The sequence below is a fragment of the Saccostrea cucullata genome, unplaced genomic scaffold (assembly GCF_032062105.1).
Source record: "Saccostrea cucullata isolate Sc308-1 unplaced genomic scaffold, CSIRO_AGI_Scuc_v1 ctg5407, whole genome shotgun sequence".
Lineage (NCBI taxonomy): Eukaryota > Metazoa > Mollusca > Bivalvia > Ostreida > Ostreidae > Saccostrea > Saccostrea cuccullata.
In genome coordinates this window covers 113-27831 of record NW_026929601.1, presented here as the reverse complement: position 1 = coordinate 27831, position 27719 = coordinate 113, and the positions used below count along the sequence as shown (strand labels likewise).

General features: G+C 35.1%; 1 protein-coding gene and 1 long non-coding RNA gene across 2 annotated transcripts; one reads left to right on the top strand and one right to left on the bottom strand.

The window, feature by feature from the left end:
* Positions 1–14652: 14652 nt before the first annotated feature.
* On the top strand, positions 14653–16020 carry LOC134281377 (uncharacterized protein K02A2.6-like). The gene has a single exon (XM_062763851.1). The coding sequence runs from the start codon at positions 14653–14655 to the stop codon at positions 16018–16020; it is 1368 nt and encodes a 455-aa protein (XP_062619835.1).
* Positions 16021–22413: 6393 nt separating this feature from the next.
* On the bottom strand, positions 22414–24103 carry LOC134281376 (uncharacterized). The gene is made up of 3 exons (XR_009995072.1): positions 23995–24103; positions 23722–23859; positions 22414–22511 (listed from the first exon to the last, which is right to left on the bottom strand). It is a non-coding gene; the product is annotated as an uncharacterized LOC134281376 (long non-coding RNA).
* Positions 24104–27719: the final 3616 nt, after the last annotated feature.

Genomic DNA, 27719 nt, shown 5'->3' with positions numbered 1-27719 from the left:
AACTGATATGTTTGCTGCAGGCCTGCAGCAAGTCTGCTGCAAGCTTGCAGCAAACAAATTTGTTCGCAGGAAGAAAATTTTCTTGTTTGCAGATGATTGCCGCTAGCTGCGATCTTGCGGCAAACATTGCAGCAATTGCTGCAAGCTTGCAGCAAATGCGCAGGAACCCAACATGTTTGTAGGAACATTGCAAGAAACATACACGCCAATTTAATGTTCGCAGCAAGTTCGCAGGAAACATTTCACTATTCAAATGTTTGCAGGAAGTTCGCAAGAACAGTAAACAAGTCAAATCAGCCAATGAAACGCAGATTGTACTGGGTCAACACAAAACTGATCATTTTGAAATGTTGGAATTGAAGTTGTACACGTCTCAGTATTTTGTTAGGAATATACATCGTTTTGAATGATTAAAAGTGCCAAACTCTGGATGTAGGTGTTCATTCTATCAATGATATCTAATTGGTAAGAAATGATTTTGATTTATTTCGATATTTGAAAGAATATTTCGTAAAAGCTCGTTTGGGTAACTGGTGTAAATGCTAGGTCAAATCTAAATCTGTTTCTTATGAATTTCAGTCCTCTTTTTGATATCACATATGTATAGTTCTTAAAAGTATTAATGGACCAAAATCAGTTAAATGTTATCAAATTAATTAGTAAATGTGTAATCACAAAAATATTCATTAAAAATTATATGTAAAGTTCTTAAAGTTCTGTTCATATAAAAAGCTATCATGCACTTTAATTTTAAAAAGGTATGAAAACTTTGTCTAGGAACGTAAAGAGGGCCTATCATAACTTCATAAAACTGCATCATTTCAGAAACATGTGGTGGATTTTCTCTAGACTTAACAGATTTAGGTCAGGACAAAGGCTTTCTGTGAACTTGCTGCTTGTACAAAGGAATGTGCCAAAACCATAAGGAAATTGTTTGCTGCAAGTTAGCAGCAATGTATGCTGCAAGCTTGCTGCATTGTTTGCGGCAGGCTTGCAGCAATGTTTGCCGCAAGCTTGCAGCAATGTTTGCGGCAGGCTTGCAGCAATGTTTGCCGCAAGCTTGCAGCAAGGTTTCCTTATTTGGAATGTAATTTCAAAGAGTTGGAGAAAATCTTCTTAAATTATTTCTACATAATTAAAGCAGATAAGACCGGGGTTATATAAATTGACCTCAAGTTTTTCAGATAACATAGACTTTTGACCTTGCTGCAGCTGGCTAAATTATTAAATCCCAAATGACCCACACTGCAATCCAAGATATAGGAAATCTGTGAAATTCAGAGTGCACGTTTCTGAAATTAACAATTAAATCAAAGAAAGTTTCATTATCAAAGTATCTAACTTTGAAAAGGGGGAAGGAAGATGAGCAATAGCCAATCAATAAAACAAACAATTGTATAACTGTATTACTCAGTACAACATTTCTTTTAATACATGTGCTAATAATTTAATAAAATATTCTAAATCAATAAAACATTTTTAAGGGCTTTTTTGGAAATATGGATTCTTATTCCTGCTTCCTTAAGATCTGACAATTAAGTGCAGGAGATGTTGTTTTCACATTATTTTTTTTTTTACAAAATAATTCTGTGGAATGTTTCTTTGCAAAATGTACAAACCAGATTTTAGCCTGAGATTTGTTATTCTCGAACCAGAATAATTAGTAAAGTTTTACAGCGTATATAAATTTCATTACATTTTTTGTTTTTTAAATATATTGAAACTATCCGAATTTTAAGGAGTAAAATTTAAAACTCTCTGCTTGCATGCCTGTAGTGCAAAACCCTTGTTTAGACGCTCTGCTTTTTCAGCTCTGCTTCAAAGCAGCTGCAAAAGCAGAGCGTGTAAACCGGGCTTAACAAGATCTTAATTCCCTCACTGTTTGAGTTCTTTTCTACAATGTAATTTGCTTCCATTTTCTGACTGCAGAGACATGTTTATCTATAACACGATCAAGTCATCATAGCATCATGAAGTCACAGGGGACAGATAGTTGCCAAAGCTGATCGCCTATAGCTAGTGTTCCATGAGCATATATGATTGGCAGTGATTAATAACAATTACACTGTGAGCTGGGGCCAGGAAGGTCTCAAAGTCTTTATCTTTAAAGTAGAGAATGATGCAGGAATTAGGGTTACTAGACAAATCCCTATTAAAGAATCAATTCTTCAGTTTTAAGAAATACACAATAGTACTACAATATAATACAAATTGAGATTCAGAATGAAAATAGGTTCGTGTAAATTAAAGAATACATTAATAAAACCCATGAAATATTATTTGACAGCTGTATACACTATGGAAAAAGAGAAATAAATTAAACTTTTAAAAATTTGATGACTTATATTATCATACATGTATATAAAATGTTCATTGGAGGAGTATGGGGCTTAAGACCTATATATTATAATTTACATTTCCAATTGTCACTTAGTTTTTAAATTAGTGTTACATGCAAGATATAAAGGAAAATGATTTTTCTCAGACATAATTTGCAAATCAGAGTTATTACTGTAAAGGTGTTACATTTGGCGGTGTATTCTTTTTAGCTTTTTGGCGGAAAGAAACATTCGCTAATTTAAGTACAACGCTAAATGTCTTAAACATAAAACATTAAAATGCGCTAAATCATACCTACGCTAACTTATTAAAATATCAACTTCCGCCAAATATAGTACACTCTAAATATAAAACATTTACAGTATTTCATTAAAATAGTATGAGAAAGATAGAAAGTGCCAATTTTGCAATATTCTTAATACGGTATGGAAATACTTTCATAATTCATGGGCAATTTAAAGTTCAAAATTTTAATTTACGTTTTGCAATTTTTTTATATCGATTTTTCCAGTCTATTTAATTTTTAGATGAGACATCAAAACTTGTTATTATGTACACATTGTTTCGATTATTCTCTAAATCACATCTTTGATAATACGACATGCCGCTGTACTGAATGTGAGGTTTTTCCTACAGAAGATGACACCCAAGAAACTTGTTGAGGCTGTTTTACTGTGACTGATGAAAAAATGCTATGAACCTTTGGAGACCAAGGAATTGGAATCGTCTCTATTATGAGGGAAAGATGTAACCTAGAAAGAAACATGGTTGACCTTCATCACAACTTTGGTTTAATTTCGTGGTAGAAAGGAAAAATACTGTGGGTATTAACCTGTTAACCAAGACATTGTAATATGTGATCACACTGCCATTCAGTGAAAAAGCCCTTTTAGTTGACACATGAACACTGGACATTACACATGCTTGTTCCAAAGTGAAAAATTTGTTTGTTCCTGTACCTAGTTTATATTATGCTTTAAGAAAGCCTTAATTCAAAAAGTACTTTATAAAATGACAAACTGATTTTTCATAAATATTTTGTAGAGTGTGTACAGAAAAAAAATGTTTCTATGAATATGTACTGCATTTCATATAAAAGAAAGAAATGTTTCCCAAATTCTTCATGTACGATAAAAACTAATATAATATCTTAAAACAAATGATAATAGTAGAGAGGTACGTTCCTTTAAAGTTATTTTTAAGTGGGCTTTGCAATGTATCAACAGATATTCATTACTAGACAGAGGAACGTTCCTCAAATGCACGGGTTGCAAGCTTCATGAGGTAAAAGTTATAAACAGAAATACAACCATTTGTGAGAGGAACATTCCTCAAATGCCTGATTTAATATGAATAAGTTATCAATATATACAAATCTGAGAGAGTAACGTTCCTCATACATGTAAGTATCCTGTGTGAACAATGTTAAATTTTAGTGAGGAACGTTCCTTAAATGCCTAATGTTTGACAATTCATGGGACAACCATTTGTGAGAGGAACGTTCCTCAAATGCCTGATATTTGACAATCCTTGAGATGCCTAAAGTAATAATTAAATTCGAGCGAGGAACGTTCCTCAAATGCCTGATGTTTGACCATTCATGAGATGTCTTCAGAAAAAGTTAATTTGAGAGAGGAAAGTTCCTCAAATGTCTCATGTGTTAAGATTCTTAAAGTATTTAAAAATACACGCTGTATGTGCACATGTAAGAGAGGAACGTTACTCAAATGTCTGGTGATAATAAATTCATCTTAGTTTAAAGAGAGGAACGTTCCTCAAATGTCTGGTCATAACAAATGCATCTGAAGTTCAGAGAGAGGAACGTTCCTCAAGTGTCTGGTCATAACAAATGCATCTGAAGTTCAGAGAGAGGAACGTTCCTCAAATGTCTGGTCATAACAAATGCATCTGAAGTTCAGAGAGAGAGAGAGAGAGAGAGAGGAACGTTCCTCAAATGTCTGGTCATAACAAATGCATCTGAAGTGTAGAAAGAGGAACGTTTCTCAAATACTTAAAAAAAATCTTCAAAAAAGGAACTTGTGGAGACACATATAAGGATTTTAACACCAAAATGACTTCAGATTGTAAATCTTGGGTGAAAAAAGGGAATTTTGATTTTCCCTTTTAGTTTTGGATTGTGTTATATTTTATTGGTTCAACTTAATAAATCTGAACCTTATCATGGTGTCATGTTGTGTATAAAGTAGTTTTTAAATTCAAGTTCACAAAGCAGTAATAATTCTGAATGAAGGTTGTCATTTGGGTCAACTACATCAATTCACAAGCAAATGAATATAATTGCATCATCTTATTTTTCTGTCTTACAGGATGGGCCAAAATATGAATGAAGGACTGCAGTATTTCAGGGATGTTTTGTTTGTTGAAGGGGAGATTTTGCTCGCGGCACTGTTATGGAATTTGTCCTCATCTGAAGCTGAGTGCCGCCTTTACCCGAAGAGTTCATAAACCTTTTTTTGTTTTTGGTGTGGATGTGTATTAGTGTATGTGTCCATGGCTCTTTATTTTTGCCTAATGTAGTAGCTAACTACATAAGAAATGTTATTAGGGATTTTTAAATCCAAGGAGCACATGCAAACAAAAACTACTTTGCAGTCTTTTCATATTTAAATAAACCATTTCAATATAATTAAATATTGGCACTTCAATTTTTTATCATGAAGGTGTTGTAAAATTGCAATTTGTATATGATTTACTTTAAGTGCCTCGTCATATATTAGAACATATTATTTTAATCATAATATTCCAATCCCTCTGATTGGCTTAAAGTTGGTCACATGATTAAGTATATAACAGCATATGGACTTGAGTTACTATTTATAGAATCTGAAATGCATATCAACTTGATGTTTCTTAAAATGGAGTTAATTTTCTGTAAAGCGAAAAAAAGTAATTATTGCAAATAATTTCATTTATGTGACATGTTCTTGTTTAATAATGTTATAATATAACAGTATCTGTATTGTACATATTGTCATTCTTATCCATCATGTGATCATTATTGATCCATTTACCAAAAAAGAAAGCATGGCTTATTGAACTGCTGAATTTTTTTAACCCACCATCCACCCCATCTGCCACCAATGCTTGTTATTTCTTTCAGGTAAACATTTTTGTTATGTTTTACCCATCTTTCTATGATAGTGTTCGAATGGGATAAAGTGATTTTTAATATTCATTCTCCAGCGGACGTTCTAACTGAAAAAGTAAATTTTTATACATTGTAATAAATAGCAATTCCATGAATTAGATTACTGAGATTGAGTCCGCCATTCATTTTGTGTACCTCGCAAATTTGCTTCTGTCTGCAGCTTTCCTTTTGATTTTTAAACATTAATCAATGTTACTTTTTATATATATTTTTTCCTCAGCGGTGAGGGAAGCATTTTTTGTGTTCAATTTAATGCCTGTCTGATTGCTTTGTTATTGGCTGTTTGTTATTTTGTGTTCCCACCTTTTTTGATGGCAGGCAGCAGTTTTGAGCATTTTGTATATGTCTTCGGAACTTATGATGTTTATAAGGGGGTCAACTTGAAATACATGTATATTGTAATTTGTGAAAGATTACAGGGTTTGAATCCTTATTCTAGTCTGGTTGACCCCCCTTTTGCCTATGTACATCATGTTACAATGTCATTATGGTTCTGGGGGTCAGATTGTGTAATATTTTGACTAATATGTGTAATACTCTATATTTGAGTCCTCCTTTTAATGACCCCAATTTTATCAACCGTGTTTACCTTTCCGTCATTTACAATAATAAACGACATATTTTACTTCTACTTGATGTTATTTGTATTTGCCTGCTTTTAACAAAAAAAGCTCAGTCATTTGGCAAGAGAACTAAGGAACATATAATTAATAATATTGATTTTACAATTATAGCTAATAGGGTATATGATTTAACATTTCTGAAAAAAAGCATTTACTTCAACCTGTATTTAAATTTGTAATGTTCTGAAACTGATAAGATGTAACAATGACCTGAATTATGATCTACTTAATATTAGAACATACATGTATTGAATATTTTTATCAATATTGATACAAAACATAAACAAAAAAATTTACATTTGCATTGTTGGATAGACAGCATTAAAGGGATTATATATATAATATATATAGTAAACCATTTCAATGATTGAACTTTAGCATGCTATTTACCTAAATTAATGATTGATAAGTATCTGTGATCAATGGCCTTGATAAGGCGTAGGAGGAAATGGAAGTAAGTCTGAAATAGATGCAGAAAAATGTGAAATGAACCATTTGTGTCAAAAATCAATAGAAAGTTGTGTATACATATATGCTTACATGAATAAAATTTTCATGCTCCAAGAAACCTCAGTTTTATAATTCATATACATGAAAAGGAATTTGTGTTTTAATATGGGTTTTAACTGTTACAGCTCTATGTGGCATATCTGAGATAAAAAATAAAAATACACCATCAAGTGCATGTAGATTTACCTGATATTTGTTATTTATGTTCCAATTCAATTTTTCAGTGATTTTGAACTGTTCTATAGTTTAATTGACTTTACACTGTGGCTTATATTTAAATGCGGAGTAGGAAAATAAAAAGGGTATTGTTTCAAATACTTATGAAAATCGATTCATCTAATTTGAAAAATTTATGGGAAAGTCCTATCTTGATATATATTAACATGCATGCAAAACCAGTGCAAAAACATTTCTTAAATTCAGTTGATTTGAACTTATCAAAACTATGCCATAAATTACTTTCGAAAAGAGTTACACATAAGTGTCATAAATTTGTTGAAGTCATTGGAGGAGAGTATATGTAATTAGAATTGAGTATTTCATTATAGATTAGAGATTTAATTTAAAATATACTTTATTCATTGAATTTGATTGAATAGTAGACATAAATGTCCATGATTGTTCTCTCCATAGACTCTAGATTTACATAATGTAATGGTAAGGAAAAAAATTATGGCTGGTTTAGGTATCAAACTCTGAACCCTTGCATCACTTAATACAAGTGCTCTACCGACTTGCTGTTCATGCTAATATCCAAGACGCAGGCTATTTCATGTGATAAAAGGCACTTAACAAATACATTTTGACAATGTTTTGGTACCTATTGGAAATATTTTCAATAATATTCCCATCTTTCTTGCTGTAGTTCAGTTGACAATAGCCAAGTACTAGTTAGAGGTAGAAATAGTATCACCTCTTACAGGTAGGTATTTTAAAATCAGACACCTGTCGGAGTTAGGAGGCTTAAAATACTAGAAGTACATTGTATACAAATCTGGTACCTGTAAGAGGTAGGTGTGTTTAACTCAGGTATATATAAGAGGACTAGATTTTGATTGTATACTGTATATATCTTATACTTGTTGAAGGAAGTTGAACTAAAGTATGGTTCATGTTTCAGGTAGTAGTGTTCTTATCAAGTATTTTTTGACAGGTAGGTTGGTTAAAGTAACAGAATATGGTATGTGGACTTTTATAGGTGTGAGAAGTAAATTCTGATATCTATTATAAGTGTATTATATTCTAATGTGTCTAAAGGGTAGGGTGGTAATAATACTAAAATTGATTAGAGGTAAGTGAACTGAAACCTGGTTCTAATTTCGTCCTGGATTACAAGCTAGTACAAGATACAGGTAGGTTAGAGGAACCCTCCAACATAAGGGTAATTATGATATAAAATAAATCAGCATCTATGAAACACAGGAAGGAATATAACGAAAATACGGCCGTATTCTTATCTGGTACAAGGTACAGGTAGGTGAGAGAAAGCTCTGAGATCAGGGACATATCTTTATGTTAAACCTTTCTTTTGAATCTATATAAAAGGTAAGGAATTGCTTAGTAAGACCTGGGTAAGAATTTCAGCATAAAATAAATCAGCATCTACGAAACACAGGAAGGAATATAACGAAAATACGGCCGTATTCTTATCTGGTACAAGGTACAGGTAGGTGAGAGAAAGCTCTGAGATCAGGGACATATCTTCATTTTTAACCTATCTTTTAAATCTCCATAACAGGTAAGGAGTTGCCTAGTAGGACCAGGGTAAGAATTTCAGCATAAAATAAATCAGCAACTCTGAAAATGACAGGAAGGATTGTGTCAAATATTTTACTGTATCATAATCTAGTACAAGGTATAGGTAGGTGAGAGAAAGCTCTGAGAACAGGGACATATCTTCATGTTAAACCTTTCTTTTGAATCTCCATTAAAAGTAAGGAGTTGCCTAGTAAGATCGGGGTAAGAATTTCAGTATAAAATAAGTCAGCATCTACGAAACACAGGAAGGAATATAGCGAAAATACGGCCGTATTCTTATCTGGTACAAGGTACAGGTAAGTGAAAGAAAGCTTTGAGATCAAGGACATATCTTCATGTTAAACCTTTCTTTTGAATATATAAAAGGTAAGGAATTGCTTAGTAAGACCTGGGTAAGAATTTCAGCATAAAATAAATCAGCATCTATGAAACACAGGAAGGAATATAGCGATAATTTTGTCGTATTCCTATCTGGTACCAGGTACAGGTAGGTGAGAGAAAGCTCTGAGATAAGGGACATATCTTTATGTTAAACCTAACTTTTGAATCTCCATAAAAGGTAAGGAGATGCCTAGTAAGATCAGGGTAAGAATTTCAGTATAAAATAAATCAGCATCTACGAAACACAGGAAGGAATATAACGAAAATACGGCCGTATTCTTATCTGGTACAAGGTACAGGTAGGTGAGAGAAAGCTCTGAGATCAGGGACATATCTTTATGTTAAACCTAACTTTTGAATCTCCATAAAGGTAAGGAAATGCTCAGTAAGACCTGGGTAAGAATTTCAGCATAAAATAAATCAGAATCTATGAAACACAGGTAGGAATATGAGGAATACTTTGCTGCGTTCTTATCTGGTACAAGGTACAGGTAGGTGAGGGAAAGATCTGAGATCTGAGACATATCTTCAGGTTATACTTATTTCTTAATCTCCGTAAAAGGGAAGAAGTCGTCGGGTTCGATGTCGAATTATTAGCTGGTATTAGGTACAGTTAGGTAGGAAAACTCTTTTAAGATCTTGGTAATAATTTCGATCTTAAATAAATCAGCAGCAATGAATGACATGTAGGGTTATGATTATTTACATCCAAATTAGATGCTTTCTTTTAAAATAATTTGCTGTAAATGAATGCATCATATGAATACCTTATAAACAAGAAGTGTTTGTGTAACACTGATGCCCCCGTATGGCAAATATTAAGCTTTTTTTTAAATGCAAATTTAATTAATAGGTACCAAAAGTAAGGTATTCTCAATGGAAAACAATTGTGAAATTTGAAAGTAAGCAAATGTTAAAATGTCAATGTAATTGGTATCAAAATGAAAGGTCTTGCCACATAGAATTCTTATATAGAGTATGAAAGCCCTAACCCTAACCGGTCAGAAGTTATGACCTAGGTTATTTTTATAAAGTAGGTCAAACACCAACGTCAAGGTCAAAGGGTCAATGTTCTTGGTATCCAATGAAGTAACTTCTCACAAGGATTAAATGTGTTAAGTATGAAAGCACTAGCCATAATACTTTAAAAGTTATGGTTAATGTTTGCTTTTTTAAAGTAGGTCAATCTCAAAGGTCAAAGGGTCAAAATTCTCGGTATCCAATTAAGTAACTTCTCACAAGGATCAAGTATTATAAGATGAAGAATGAAAGTCATATCCCCTACCGTTCAAAAGATATAGCCAAGGTTAAAGTTTCTTCACAAGTACGGAAATCTACAAGGTCACGGTCAAAGGATCAAGGCTGTTGGTATCAAATGAAAGGTCACTCAAAAAAGATTACATATGTGAAGTATAAATGTCTTGGCATCTACTGTTCAAAAGATTTGGCCAAAGTAAACGTTTAAAATTTTCATGACAAATGGGTCAGAATGCAAAAATTAATATAAATAATCAAGAGCTAATATCAGCCTTTCAGTGCTGAAACCATTGTTAAAAAAGGATGACTCAAAGATCTATAAAATAAAAAGTTGGTGTGCCATTCGCCTTAAACGTTTATGAAGAGTTATTTGCATTAGATGAAAAGAAGAAAAATTATTATTTCTCAAAGTATCTTAACTTAATAAAGATATAGTTTATTCAAATATTTACAAAGATATTAAGAACATAAAGAATCAAGGATCATTATTCTATTAATTGCCGTTGTAAAGTTTCAATTCCCAACTGTTTAAGCAGTTTTCTCTTTGTAACAGGGGTATGGAAATGATTGACAACTCCTGTCAGGGTTCTTTATATTTATTCGCAGTGGAGTGACATGGCATATACATCAATTTTATTATAGCCCTGTAAATATCATAAAACAACAATAAATATAATGTAAATATCACATAATGTTCAATCATTACTTTTACATGTAACATGAAGATAATAGATTATCATCCTAAGTTTACATAATTATCATCAAAGGGAGATAACTCTTGAATATATAAATCTTTACATACTTCTCCCAAAATTATCATAAAAAGATATCCAAGATAAAACATATAAATCTCACCATTCTGTGGGAACAGGCTTTCCCAATAAAGTGTCTGACTGACAAAATGTATGTCTGTATATGAAATTAATGGTGATCTGTAATTTAATACAATAACACTTAAAATATAATCTCTTAAAAATATACCAATTGCTCACTTTGAACAATATAATCAAAAATATCTTTGATCATCATAAAAACATATAATTTGATTAACATCAAATTACTTCTAGAAAATACTTCATATTGATCTCATAACCAATAATAAATATGCATCATAAAATAACTTTCTCTCAAATTCATTCATTCACTTTAGTAAGTGCAATTGGAAATAGCTTTTGCATACTATAGGATGAACATTTAAAATAAGAAAATATTAGTAACTTACCAGAGAAGGAAAATCTTCTGTCTCAAGTCTATGTATATAGATCTAAATAAAAGGTCTGGTCTGATCAACCCACAGAACAAAGAATGGTCATAATAAAGCGGGAAAAATCCAGACCAACCAAGAAAACCAATCGAATCCGACCTTTCAAAACAATGACCAATAAAACCCAAAATAACAACGACCACTTCCAAAATACCTGATCAATGCCCTGGGGTATATACAAACATGTACAGGTAATACAGGTAAGGGAGAACTAAGGAGTGGATCTAGGTTTTTAATAAGTTAAATAAAAATTAAAATAAATATTCTGGCAAGTTCTATAACTTTATTTTATACAAATCTAACACTATTACATCTTCCTTTGCTGTAAGTCAAACCAGTAGAGCTTCATTCTCGACAGAGACTTCTGGTTACCCGTAGGCCTTGAAATACCCGGAGATGTCCAGAAATTGTAAACAATTTTTTGTGATCGTCATCAATCGCGTCTGATCTAGTTTTTCTGCTGGTAAAATTCCAACATGCGGCGTCTGTTTTAAGAACAGTTGCTTGATGTTTTTTTTCCTACATAGTCGTTTGCTTTTCAGACATAGGCTTCTACTCACTTGTTTTTTTTTTATTTATTTTCTCAGAACTAACGGATGTTGTAATGACGTCCATAACGGTCACTGCCGTTTTAGATCGCTGTTTTTTCGTAGTCGAAATTACTGTATACAGGGTTATTTTCGCCCCGTGTTATTTTCGCCCTTTTGAACTTGTGAACAATTTTGCCCCGTTTTAAATTCGCCCAATCATATTTCTGTTTAAGAAATTATGAGGTGTAATTTGAATTCGCCCCGTTTTAAATTCGCCCAATCAAGAAGAGGGCGAAAGGGGCGAAAATAAAACGGGGGCGAAAATTTCCCTGTATACAATATTTCTTGTAAATTTTCAATAATTGCAGAATTTGTAGCATGCTCGACTTTCTCCTCAGCACTGGTAATTACATTCATGTCTCTCAAAATTTTTACTGTCAGTGAATTTGGGTCTTTTGTGCATTCTGACAAAATAGTTGCAAGCTTTTGGGGTGTTGACGGAAGCGATTCGTTGACTTTGCGCAATGCCCTCCATTGCGCCATTCTGTTGTTATAGGGCGTCCTTTTTAGGCGGAAGCAGCCGTCTTTTACATTTGCTTTGTTGACCTTCGACCTCTCAAGATGTCAAAGTTCATTTTTGCCCCGTTTCATTTGTTCGAATCCCGGTCTGGGCTGCTGCATTTTCTCCACTCCTGTTACAGATTTGGTGCCGTTGACCACCCCTGGAATTGCAGGTGAAAGTCCTTCCAGGGGCAATAAGAACTTGGGTTGTGTCTTCGAGGGCGAAGACAATTTAAGGAGGGAGGAATGAAATGGTTTGGGCCGTGGTTATCGGCCTGGATAGCTCAGTTGGTAGAGCACCTGACTAGAGATGCAGGGGTCCCAGGTTTGATTCCCGGTCCAGCCATACATTTTCTCCTTTCCTGTTACAAATTTGTAAACTAAGAAACAAAAACATAAACAGTGCAAATTCTGTGGCAAGTATCATGAATTAAAGAAAGAAAAATGCCCCGCATACGGAAAAACTTGCAGAAAGTGCCACAAACTCAACCATTTCGAAAACAAGTGCTCATCATACACTAAATATGGGCCCACAAAGATCACGAAGAAGAAAGTTCATGCAGTAGACTTTTGTGAAAGCTCCGACTCAGATGATTACTACCAGTCGAACTCTTGTCATTAACTCAGATCGCATCTGTGAACTCTTTGAACTCCGAAATAGCACAGGCAACCATGCTAATCCAAGGACAGAAAGTCAAATTTCAGCTTGACACAGGAGCTACGTGTAACATTCTACCTATAAACCATTTGCGTCATGTTCCTCCTCTGCGCCCAACTAATTACAAGCTCCGTATGTATAATGGCACAACGATCAAGCCCCTTGGAAAATTTGCGTTATCAGCGACCAACCCCAAAAACCAGATCACTCAGGAAGCTGATTTCGTTATCATCAAAGACAACTGTATGCCTCTACTAGGTAACGATACACTTCAGGATATGGAACTACTACAACGGAATAGTGAGAATATTCTAGCCATTTCCAACTATTCACCTATCACCAAAGAGCAGCTGCTCACTGAGTACAAGGATGTGTTTGAAGGCATTGGACGTTTGGAAGGAGACTATCATCTTGTTGTTGACAAGTCCGTTCCTCCAGTTGTACACTCTCCAAGGAGAGTTCCTCTAGCTCTCAAAGCACAGCTGAAAGATGGAACTTGATCGTCTATAGAATCGGAACATTATCGCTCAAGTGAGTGAACCTACACCATGGGTTTCTAGTTGCCTCATGGTTGTCAAACCGAATAAACTGCGGATATGTATTGACCCAAAAGACTTAAATAAAGCTCTGAAGCGTAGTTATTATCCGCTACCTACTATTGAGGAAGTTTTTTCACAGTTAACCAAGGCCAAAGTTTTCAGTGTCTTTGATGCCAAGAATGGGTTCTGGCACGTCCAGATGGATCATGAAAGTTCACTGTTAACTACATTCAATACGCCCTTCGGACGCTATCGCTGGCTAAGAATGCCCTTTGGCCTGTCTACAGCCCCTGAAGAATACCAAAGGAGACAAGACCAAGCTGTTGAGGGATTGCCGGGTATACATAGTGTAGCAGATGGCATTCTTGTGTATGGCGAGGGGGATACTTGACCACGACCGAAAGTTATGCACTGATGGACCGGTGTCGAGAAAGTGGACTCGTTCTAAACAAAGACAAACTTCGATTACGACAGAAGGAAGTGCGATTCATTGGACACCTCGTTACATCAGAAGGTCTGAAACCGGACCCCGAAAAGGTGAAAGCAGTTAAAGAGATGCCGAATCCCGAGGATGTTGCTGGTGTCAGGAGATTTCTTGGATTTGTGAACTATCTTAGCAAATTCTTGCCATCCCTAAGTGATTTGTGTGAGCCACTTAGGAAACTTACGCTCAAAGACGCTGAATGGAGCTGGCATGAGGTCCATGACAAAGCTGTGTCTGACATAAAACAGTTAGTCATTTCTGAACCGGTGCTTAGTTACTTTGATCCTAACAAAAGCCCAACTCTTCAGTGTGATGCCTCGGAAACTGGACTGGAAGCCACAATCTTACAGGAAGGAAAGCCTGTTGCTTTCGCAAGTCGTGCATTGACTGACACAGAGACTCGGTATGCACAGATCGAAAAAGAGTTATTGGCAGTGTATTTGGACTTTAAAAATTCCACCAATACACATATGGACGTGATGTGACTGTTCAGAGTGACCACAAGCCCTTGGAGATTATCCTTAGAAAACCACTTCACATTGCACCTAAACGACTTGGCATATCATCTTGGGAAAGAAATGTACCTAGCAGACACTTTGAGCAGGGCATACCTAAGAAACAACGACCAGACTGGCACACTTGAAGAGGAAGCAATACATCAGGCACGATTTCTCCCTGTGATCAAAGACAGACTTCATGAACTGAGACAGGAAACTCAGGAAGACAAAACACTAGTAGAGCTGATCAAAGTTATTCTCTCAGGATGGCCAGAAATCTCTGCGTGTGTTTCAGCTCCCTTACAGCCATATTTCAGCATCCGTGATGAATTGACATTTCAAGACGGCATTGTATTTAAAGGAGAGCGCATTCTTATCCCAGAGACAATGAGAATGGACATGTTGCACCGTATTCACTCATCTCATATTGGAGTTGAAGGACGTCTCAGGAGAGCTCGTGAAAATTTGTTCTGGCTGGGTATGACCAAAGATGTGAAAGACTTTGTGACTAAGTGTGATACCTGTCGTTCCTTTGATGACAAACAAATGAAAGAGACCCTCGTAATCCATGATGTACCCACACGTCCATGGGCCAAAGTAGCTAGTGACCTAGTTAGCCACAATTCGAAGGAGTACCTTGTGACCGTTGATTATTTCTCTAACTTTTGGGAGGTTGACTATCTTCGCAATACTAAGTCGAAGACTGTAATTCAGAAACTGAAGGCATTGTTTCCACGCTATGGGATTCCAGACACCCTTGTATCTGACAATGGGCCCCAGTTTGCCTCTACTGAGTTCCAACAGTTCGCCAAGGAATGGGAATTCAGTCATGTGACTAGCTCACCGAAGTACCCCCAAAGTAATGGAAAAGCTGAGCAAGCTGTCAAAATGGCCGAAAGATTGCTGAAACGAGCCTTGAAATCTCTGTCTGATCCTTATCTATCTCTGCTAGATTTTCGTAACACACCTACTCAAGGAATGGATACTAGCCCAGCTCAGCGTTTGATGAGTCGAAGCACGAAGACACTCTTGCCTACAAAGGAGACCCTCCTAGTTCCGGAAGTTTATCTGTTGAAATCTCAGAAGCAATTAACCTCTCTAGACCGAAGACAAGCTTGGTACTATAATCGTGGAGCAAGAGATCTACGACCACTGGATATCGGAGAAAAGGTGCATATAGCACCACCAGAAACATTAGGACATACTGACAACGAATGGAGAAAAGGAACTGTGAAACATTCACTAGGAAACAGATTGTATGAAATTGAATCTAATGGACAGACATACCGTAGGAATCGTCGTGACCTCCGTCCAAGTCAACTTGCTGACACAGACGCTCACATGTATGAGGACATTGATGACAGACCCGTCCAGGAACAACCTGGACGCATTAACTGGACAAACTTCTGTGAATCCAACCTCAAAACCTACCAGTGCACCCAAGAGTGATACTGCACCCCCACTTACCACACGATCAGGTCGAGTGGTTAAGGAACCATCTCGATTCAAGGACTATGTGAATTAGACTTCAGTTTAGATTCATTTTGCTAGTCATGAGTAAGCCGTTTTATAAGGGCACAATAAACCCTTGACTTGCTCACCCTTGAGCAAGAAGCTCAAAATTATGTTTTAGTGAGATTACTTTGAATATGTTGTTAATTGCATGTTTTGTCTCGCACATTTTAACTATAACAGATTTTGTATAAACTATCTGGTGTAATACAGCAACTTAAAGGAAGGAAGGTGTAACACGTTTTGCGTTTTGTGAACTTTATTAATTTCATTCTTAAATATTAATTTACTTTCGTTTTGTTAGATGAGAGTTTCAAAAATAAATCAGTTTGTTATACCGTTAACTGAGCTGCTGTTGTGATTTAAGATTGTGCACCAAAGCTGCACGCTATACGGTGTTTTAATACTTTAACAATGCTGTTTCTATTGAACTATACTACACGGAAGTGAAACAGAAGGAAGAGAACAGTAGCATTTGAATTTGAAACTTTGTAATGGCATAAGTATATATTTACGTTCGCTGTGTTTTTCTAGTAAGCCTACTTTGAAATTGATTTGTAAACCATTTTCGTGTATACTCACGCGTAGAAATATACACGGAGAAACGTTACGTCACAATGAGGCTGCAGCGACGTTAGTAAAAATGCACCGATATAGGGCAGCGAGAAATTCAAATATTGAGTGTATTTTTGGTGCTTCCAAAAAAGTAAAATGCAAATATAAGGAATGTTTTTAAGTTTAGTGCGAATTATTGGTGTGTGAATCACACAGACGCGCTCGTAGGCATATTTTTTTTTATGAAGAGCTACGGCGCTTCACAAAAAAATATGCCTACGTAACAATTCTGTGTGATTCACACACCATAACTCACACAAAACTTTAAAACATTCCTTAAATAACCGTTCACGGTAGCTCAGTCAGTAGAGCGCTCGCTCCGTGATCGGGAGGTCGTGAGTTCGTATCTCGGCCGCGACTGACCCAGTCGATAAAATGGGTAGCAACTGTTCCTTCGCCATGCGCTCGGCACTTTGAAGTGAAAGTTGCAGGTCCTTCGGATGAGACCTTAAAAACCGAGGCCCCGTGTCAGCGGCAGGCGTTGGCACGATCAAGATCCCTCACTGCTCAATGGCCCTGAGTGCCGAGTAAAGGTCAAAATTTGAAGCCCTTCACCGGCATACGGTGACGTCTCCATATGAGTGAAAAATTCTCGAAAGGGACGTTAAACAATATACAATCAATCATTCCTTAAATAATAGATCATTGGTTTAGTCATGTTCTTGGCAACATTTATTGAAATCGGACCTAAACTGTTTGAGGAGAAGCGAAAATATTTAAAAGAAATTTATGATTTTAGTAACCATACCAACTCTTCTCATAGAAATCAAAAACCGATAAAAGAGTAATATGTATCTTAGTCATGAAAATGTAGTCTACTTGTATGCAAAATTATATTGAAAGCAAACTGCAACTGTATGAGGAGTGGTAGCATTTTGCTTTTTGTTAATTGCTTAACGTCCCTCGAGAGATCTTTTTCACGCATATGGAGACGTCATCACTTGCCGGTGGAGAGCTGCAATATTTGTCCTATACTCAGCACTAAGGGCCATTGAGCAGGGAAGGATCGTTTTCGTGCCAGCACCTATATACTACGACATGGGACCACGGTTTATACGGTCTCATCCGAAGGACCGGTCTCCACGTCCCACAGTGAGATTCGAACCCGCGACGTAAGAATAACTCCTTACTTCGCGACTCTAGAGCAGACGCTCAAACCACTGCGCCACGCAGGCGACGAGTAGCATTTCGGAAAATATTTCACAGAATTTCTATTTTTAGTAACCAGTGTACCAAGACAACACTTCATCGAGATCAAAACCTGATACACAGAAATATGTATCTTAGTGTAGTCTACTTGTGTGCTAAAATTATATAGAAATCAGACCTATACATGTACTGTAGAGATGTAGCATATAGAAAATATTTGAAAGAAGTTTCTATTTTTAGTAACCATGACAAAACCGTTCATCGAAATCAAAACCCGATACACAGAAATATGTGTCTTAGGGTAGTATACTTGCGCAATCATGATGAAGGATAGGGAAATGATGGAAAGTATTCAACATCAAAGTCCATAAAACAATACAAAATAGGAGCAGAGCAAACGCGGGACTCCAAAACATCAGAGGTGGGGTCAGGTGCTGTGGAGGAGTGAGCATCCCCTGCCGACCGGTAACACCCACCGTGTGCTCTTTGTCATGATCGGGTTTTTAACGGGAAAATCCGTCGTCAATTCAGTGTATAAATAATCGACTTACACCTAGTATGAAAAACGTCTGTCAGCATTTGAATCAATGATGTTATATTTGTTGACAAGGCCATTGTATCGACCATAGAACTTACGAAATGATGACGTTAAACGAGACTGCTGATATTCTTATTTCATCAATTTGTTTGTCAATAATTTACCTGGTTTTAGATATTGTTCATACCTATAGATCATGCTCTTGGAAAAAGGCAACTTTGAATATAGTTTAAAGGGCGATGCAATGACATTGTTGAAAAACGAAGGCAGATCCTGGAAGAAAAGAAAGTTTCACCTGCCAAAGTGGAACAAAATTTACTGACACAACAAAAGAGACAAACAAATAAAATAGAATATGATGCGCTAAAGCAGTCGTATTGAAGAGTTGGTGCTGCACTAGGAGAAAATTATCATGGAAAGCATTGGGTGTTCAACTTTGCTTTGGATTTGGAAACTTTTAAGGGGGCTCTCTACACCACCAACGTAGGAAAGATGTTTTATTGCATACATTCGCTTTCAATAGTGTAGTCAATATCCAAGAAAAATAAATTCCCAAAGTACTAAGGTTTATTTTATATTAATTTTTTACACTAAAAATCATATAACAGAAATCTATTATTTTTCACTTATTTCAATGCTTAAGGCTTTCAATTTTCTATAGAAATCCGTTGTTCTGCAAACTTAAAATAAAATACAAAAACAACATAAATGAATGTTGAACATTTTTTTTTTTATTCAAATCTACAAAAAAGAGGAAAAAAATTACTGTAAAACTGTAAAAAATATAAATAATATTTATAGATAAGTAAAATGAAAGAGAGAAATTGAAAAAAATTGAAAAATTGAACAAAATATTAAAACATTACAAAAATCATGCTATGAAAGATCCTATTAAAGAGCTATCTTACTTTATTTTACCTGGACTCAAATATCTTGTTATCAATTTCCATTTTCAATGATAAAATGCAAAAAAAAAATAATTAATAATACAAATAATTATTTTATGCACAAATATTTAAAAAAGGAAGTACTTGTCATAATGATCATGATGAGTATACAAGAAAAAGCCACTACAGCTACAATGAAATACATATATAGTTATACCCCACGCAACTAGTTGCGGGAGGTATAATGTTTTTGACCCGTCCGTCAGTCAGTCAGTCAGTCAGTCCGTCAGTCAGTCAGTCATCTTTTTTTTGTCAGCGCAACTCCTCATAAACTGCCGCACAGAATTTCGTCAAACTTTGCAGGTATTTAGGACACAATGTGTAGATGTGCATATTACCAGGAAATTCCGATTCCGTTATTTTTTCCGGGACTTTCCACACTAAAAACTTAGGCATTTGGCCATACCTTTTATATAGAGGTGAACAGTTTGTCAGCGCAACTCTTCATAAACCGCTGCACAGAATTTCGTTAAACTTTGCAGATATTTAGGACACAATGTGTAGATGTGCATATTACCAGGAAATTCCGATTCCATTATTTTTTCCGGGAATTTCCGCACCTTTCAACTTAGGCATTTGGCCATACCTTTTATATAGAGATGAACAGTTTGTCAGCGCAACTCCTCATAAACTGCTGCACGGAATTTCGTCAAACTTTGCAGGTATTTAGGACACAATGTGCAGATGTGCATATTACCAGGAAATTCCGATTCCATTATTTTTTTCCGGGAATTTCCGCACTTTTTAACTTAGGCATTTGGCCATCCTTTTACATGTATATAGAGATGAACAGTTTGTCAGCGCAACACTTCATAAACCGCTGCACAGAATTTCGTCAAACTTTGCAGATATTTAGGACACAATATGTAGACGTGGATATTCCCAGGAAATTCCGATTCCGTTATTTTTTCCGGGAATTTCCGCACTAAATACTTAGGTTTTTGGCCATACCTTGAATATAGAGATGAACAGTTTGTCAGCGCAACTCCTCATAAACAGCTGCACAGAATTTCGTTAAACTTTGCAGATATTTAGGACACAATATGCAGATGTGCATATTACCAGGAAATTCCGATTCCTTTATTTTTTCCGGGACTTTCCGCACTAAAAACTTAGGTTTTTGGCCATACCTTTTATATAGATATGAACAGTTTGTCAGCGCAACTCCTCATAAACCACAGCACAGAATTTCGTTAAACTTTGCAGATATTTAGGACACAATATATGTAGATGTTCATATTACCAGGAAATTCCGATTCCTTTATTTTTCCGGGAATTTCCACACTTTCCAACTTAGACTTTTTGGCCATATTTTGAATATACAGATGAACAGTTTGTCAGCACCACTCCTCTTAAACTGTTGTACATAGTTTCGTCAACCTATGCAGATGTTTAGGACATATTCCATTATTTTATCCCAAAGAGTTTTGCGTATTATTCAAGGATATTTCTCACCCACCCACCCCACCCCACCCCCTTCAAATTAATGTTTGGATTTGTATAATGCCAAGAAATTTTGATTCCATTATTTATCTAGAAACTTCATTCCACATTTAAATGTCCTCATATGCAAGACATTTTGATGTGAAGATTTTTTTGCAATTATTGCGTTTTTGATCTATACTATGTATTTAAGGTGCACTAGCTGTGCCTTTCATTATGTGTTTCACTGTCAAGTTTTGGGGGAGCGTGGGGTATGTGAGCTAGCTCACTTTTTCTTTCATTATAAAAGCAAAAAAAAAAAAAATTAAAAATAAAAACACGCACACATGCACATAGAGAGAGGACAAAAAAAAATGCCAAAACACAGTCTGTAAATAAATAGAACACAAACAAGGGAAAGACAAAACAGAAACATTTGAATTGATTAAATTTAAGGGACTCCGACCCTCAGCCAGGAAGGACAACTCTTTAATTTATAATTGAATTCAAAAAGTCTTTGAATGAAGCTTGAAAATGAAATCTTTTCATGCAACAATTTTCATTATATGAATCAGCTTAAATCAGCGTCAAATAGAGATAATTATTTTCTTTAATGCATAATATGAATAAAGGAACGTTTTAACGTCATAAGTCAACATGAAATAATTCTAAATATATGTACAATATATGTTAAGGTATATTTAAGTCACCTCTACCGGCAGCCTAAGTTTTGCTAAGATTGCTAAATCTTATTACGCTTCTTGTTATGGTCTTAAGTTTTAGAATGTACTTAAGTCCTACTTAAGCACGGTCTTAGACTTAAGTATCCTTTATGTTGCGACCCCCAGGTCTTTACAGGATATGCACACTATCTCCAAGACAATGGAATCATACTTACATTGTTATGATGTATTAAATATGTAAAAGTTATTAAAAGTACATTCATATATATTTTTAAATATCTTTGCAAATAAAACAAACAACTTGATTCAAATTCCATGTTCAGAAAAAGAAAATCAGGAAGAGAAATGAGTGACCAACTTCGCAAACGGGTCTGCCATCCGGCATCAAAACTTACAGCCTCCGCACGGTCAGAATTTTCACAGCTGAAGTTTCAAGAATGACTGTATATATATATTTGTTGTACAAAGTACAAATATATATATATATATATATATATATATATATATATATATATATATATATATATAGATGTGTATGTGTGTGTGTGAGGGTGTGTGTGTGGGTGTGTGGGTGTAACATTATTTTTAAAAATGGAGGTTTTTCCATGAAATTGTTTATTGCCTTAAAATTAAAAATATTTAGAAATTATATTAAAATCAATTATTAAAATCATAATTAAGAATATTTTCTAAACGGTCTTTTTCTTCTCTTAGTGCGTCTTGGCATGTCTCGTCTGCTACCGCCTCTAAAGCTATGCCTGCCTCCCTTTCTCTCTTTTTTAATGTTGTTGGTGAAACAGATGGTAGATCTAGTGTCAAAGCAGAGTATTCACAACTGTTTCACCAATCCCACAAAAAAGAATTGCTGAAACAGGTCAAGTCAGTTATTAAAACTTCTGCTTTTTTGTAGATATAAATAATGATTATGAAAAAAAAATGTATTTCTTTTGAAAGATTATGTTTACCTGCACCAAATTTGGGAATTCACATCCCATACATTTTGGCCATGCCTTTTCCCAGTGGGGACAAGTGTAACATTTAGATAGTGTACACATTTCATGTGAAGTAAACTACCTGTATCAAAATATATCTACATGTTAGTTTTATGCAAATACTATACAACTTCATTATTAGCAATATATACTGAAAGGAAAAAGAAATGCATAAGAACATAACATGCGAAAATTTTTGACTATGTGGCCGAAATTAAAATTATGAAAATTGGTCATACGTGTATTTTTGTTACTTTGCGCTAAAATCGCTGGTCAAATCTACACAATTACACTGGGTCCGTAATTGAAGTGCGTAAGTGAATAAAAAGGCAACAACCTGTTGCTGTGCAGTTTGATTAAAACTTTTCAACAAAAAAGTTTATTTCAGTTGTCAGAGAGTAACTTAAAAGGTTTCCAACCAACCATGGCATGACGTTGAGGCGTAGCAACGTCACATCAAGACAAGGCCTTTCATCATGACACCTCGGTTATTGTCAAGGCATTATCACTGAAACCGATATTTATACATCAGACTATCATACCCATATTTTCCACCCTAAAATTGACAGAAATTCTCTGCTCTAATTTTGCCCGCGAGCTTGGCAACTTTTATTCTCACACGCGCACGTACCCGTGGAATGCGTAACGCGTAATGTTTTTAAGATGTTCACACTGGGAAAATGTAGCCAGTGTTTGTCGAGACTTTCTTGCAAACATTCACGTGTAAGAATCCAGCTGGATTCTGTAAATTCTATCCTAAAACGAAAATTCGTGGCATTCATTTGGCAGGGGGATTTTTTGGCTTTGGAAAATTACAGCTACTGTCAACCATTAAGATTATTGTCGGAAGGGTTGAATAATAATCCTATGAGAAAGATAAATGCTCTGGTGAACTCAATGCACAGGAAAATCAAGGCTTTTACCAATGTGCAACGGAGATGATGAGAATTTTTATTTTAATTTTGGGGAGTATCGACATATCAATTTCAAAAACTCATGAATTATCAGTCAAAGTCAAACAAGATTTTGGTAACTTGTTGATTAAAGATGAATTAAAATGTTTGATAACAATACTGGAAAACGTTTTCGAAATAATAGTTTTAATTTAATTTCAAAGTGTAATATGCGTTTCTTTTTCCTTTCAGTATATATTTTATCAGTTTAAAATATTACTTATTTTGATTACTAACAAGCATGTGTGGTGATGAAAACAAATATGATACAAAATTATAATGTATATTTATACAATGTTATCATAAAATTATTAGTATTTTCTAGTATTTTAATAATACCTAGTCCATATCTGGTATCTCATATGCAAGAAGACAACTGTAAAGGTTCCCTGCATGAATGGCATCCTTTACCCAGCTCTTGGTTTAAAAAATTAATGTCTATGATGTGTCGCCCTTGCAAGTGAAAGACATTTCCACCTAAATGGTGTATATAAATATATTTAAAATGAAGGCATGTTATTTAAACTTGTTTACATGACAGTTTACCAATGCAGAGAGAGAGAAAGACGGAGAGATCCAGGTTTTAGATTCATATATTTATTCAATGCTTACCATTTCTCTCAGGTTCTTCTTCGTCACTCGCTGATGAACTACATGTATATTCATCTGTGTCTTCCTCCTCCTCCTTTTCCTCCTCATACTCAGGAACATCTGTGTCTGGGCCTTATAAAGTATTGACATTGTATAAATTTTCATTTGAAAAAAAAAAAGAAGTATTTTATTAAATAAATGTACACATTTTATTTGAAATGCTTTTATATAAATTTATCATTCCTTGGAATGTATACACTTACATGAATCAACAACAATAGATATATAAGAATGATTATGAAAAACATGGTCCTCTGTAGACAATGTGGTAGAATCCTCTGGTTCCTCTCCTCTTGAAAATCTTCCCCTGTTTTTGCAACCTATCAATTTTCAACAGTTGAAATCAAGTTACATTCAAATAAACAAATCAGATTTCATCCCTCAACCGCAATGTTTAAATAAACTTCTTATAGTAATGAAATATTAGCGAAAACAAATCTCCAATTTATTTGATTATTAAATTGTATGATACCTTTTTCTAACACAAGGTAAACAAGCTCTAGTGAAAACCATTAAAATATTTTCAGGATGTACTTCTGAATTCAAAGTTTTAATTAAGCAAATCATACTCACCGTCTCATCAAAGGTGTAGGTATGGTCTGAGCCGTCGATGACATTTTCCAATCAAGTTTAAAAGCAAGAAACCCCGGTTTCGTTAGAAAATCACGTTCTTCGTGCAAAAACAGCTGATAATCAATGTCCGTAAAATGCTTGAGTAAAGGGCAAAGACATAGTCTTTTCAGAACGTTTTGGTGATTTAAATATTAAAACAGAAGCGTTCCAATTAGCGGTGTATCGAGAATTTGTTCACACCATTATCGGTATATTTCGGATCAAAATGGCGTTTCAAACGGAAGTCAGCCATGTTGTGACGTCGTAGAGGTCCCCCTTAAAGTTCAGTTCAATAAACAAAATTTATTAATCGATAAATTGCTGAAACTTATCATGGGCCATCAAATTTCACAGGTGTATTGCTTGTGACAAGACCTTTCTTTGGGTATCCCCATACGCACACAAAACTGACACAAACCCTTTGACAGTAACTGCGGTACTACTCTTCTACAGGCCAAATTCATATTTTTTTTCAAGAAAGGTCACGTCGGACGGCGAGATAAATCAAAATTGTACACGTCAGCATCATGCAATATCTACCAATCACAAAAGAGAGGAAGTATAAAGACCGAAGACTGTCGAGAAAACTTCCAACTCTGTATACCGTCTTCCAAGGAAGACGGTTATCACGGCAAGCTTCAATGGTCTGGTTTGTGACAATATGTTCTTTTATGTAAAGAGGATATGCAGGTCGTATCGAGTACAATAGAGGGATATACATGTCCAAGGAATCTACTTTTTTATGGATTTTGTTACCATTTTGCACAGAGTCGGTTACAGAGAACAATTGTCTAATCCTATGACAAACCGAGAAAACATGCTGCTTTACTATATGTTTACATTTTATCACAGACACATTGTTTAGGTCAATTATCCCATTATCTCTACTAAATTTCAAACTTCTAATGGTCAACCAAAGCTGTTTATACATAATAATACGCATGGAACCCCAGTGATTACCATTTTGGGTCAACAAATGCACGTGAAAATTGTATTAACTGATACTCGGGAATACATGTAGACCTAACATTTTGCCAACCAAACACCATAAAAACTTTAAACAACTAGCATGCAATTTTATAAATCAATTGTTTGTTCCTGGGAAGCGTAGATCCTTTTTCCATCATGAAATTCCCTTAGTATTTCGTGGTACTCACTCGTAACGCATATCATTTACAAGTAGCTGATTAGTCAGAAAGCATTGCCAGTGTCTCGATTAGCATACGACTTTATTCTTACTCAGAAAAAATAGTTTCGTCCATTTGTTTATAATGGAAAAGGCCAGCTAGATTTAAAAAAAAAAGCATGTGAGCGCAGTTAGGGACATTTTTCTCCTTTCACATTTCAAATATCATCAGAGGATCTGGAGGAGATCCGAGAAAATGTGGGAATCATTAACTATGCTAGGACATCCTTATTCCTATGCAAAGAAGCTAGGTCTTTTCAGTTATTGTGAAACACATTCGTCGATGTGATGAAAAAGTATTTGGAGTTTCTAAATCAACAGAAAGAAAGATCTCGTTTTAACCAACAACAACTCGAGCCTGTTAGAGGATTGAATGATAAATGGTTACTGAAGAAAATTGAAAAATCAGAAATATTACAAAAAAGTATGATTAAATCCATCAGTCACAAGTGACTTCTGAAAATTGAATAATATCAGGCATTATCAAGCCCTTGTTTTTATAAAACATACAATCAGATGACAGGCTTGATAGATGAGATTGGCTGGAAAAGACGTATGCACCTTATCTTGTAAAGTTACACACGCATAGAATATATTTGGCAATAAGCCCCACATGGCGAACTTTTTTTTTCTGGAAGAGGATCTTATGTCTGTTGTATTTTATTAATATACACTTTCACTTTTTATAAAACCTAAAACTAACCAAGATTTATTGTACCGTGTGCAAAGCGTAAACCTAGCATAGGTTACGTCAAACGTGTTTATGATCTATGTGACTTAGTGGCGATTCATTGACGGGGTTTCTGACCCACATAAAAGAAAACTCAAGAGAGAAAATTACTTTGATGAATATGATCCTACTAAAAGATCAAGATCATTTTTTAAGAAATGGTTCAAAAATAGACTATGGTTGGCAGACATTACGTGCGGTATGATATGTTTATGTTGTCAGAAGCATGACAATGAGTCGAAATAGAGCTTTATATCCGGTTGCAAGTCGTATAAATTGGAGAAAGTAATAAGTGAATAAAACATTTAAGATCAAAGAATATTGAAGAGAGAATACCAAATTGATTGAAAAATCCTAAGCAGCTTACTTTTTATGGACAAGAATAACATGGAGAAATTGTGTAGAATGTTTGCTTTCAATCTTTTTATGTATAGTGAAGGAAATGGCTTTTAATCTAGGAACAGAGTGTGCAGTGGTTTGCTTCGATTACAAATCTGTAGTACCCACTGGAGAACCATGTGCACCTACATCAGCTGGAGTTAGAGCCACAATAAATCCCTTATCCCAGAAGGTGCAAAATAGTCTCCTTTGGGTCATGATCATGATTTTCACATTCATGGGACGATTCAATCTGTCTTATTTGGTGTTGAGATGACAAGATGTAAAGATGATAGATTCTACACGACCGTTTATGAAACTGTTGAGGACTAAGTGTATACCCCTTCCAGTCCCCTAAGACATGCTTCTATGTTTTTATTTTGAGAAACTTTCACAAAGTGACGATGATCACCGGACAACTAATTGCAGTAGTAAGCTTGCTCATATTGCAACTTATATGCAGTAATAAATATAGAAATAATGTCTTTTTACTTTATTTGATTAATAATTCATCTCCCAGCGAAATATGACAAATACCAGATAAGAAAGATACATATACATTTATGACATGGTTATAAAACATGAATTAAAAAAATCTGGTAGTAAATCTACAGGAATTTTGTCAAATAAGAAACAGTATGTTGTTGTGCAACAAAGTAATTATGTGGATTCTCCTTCATTCGTCTGTTCTGTCTGGGTATATGGGACCAAAGGATTGCTGGTATTTCCAGTGATTAAAGACGATGCAGTGCTGGATTTAGGTAAATCTGTATTATCTGA

Excerpts from the sequence above, each read along its gene's own strand:
- LOC134281377 (XM_062763851.1), top strand. The coding sequence starts at position 14,653 with ATGTACCTAGCAGACACTTTGAGCAGGGCATACCTAAGAAACAACGAC.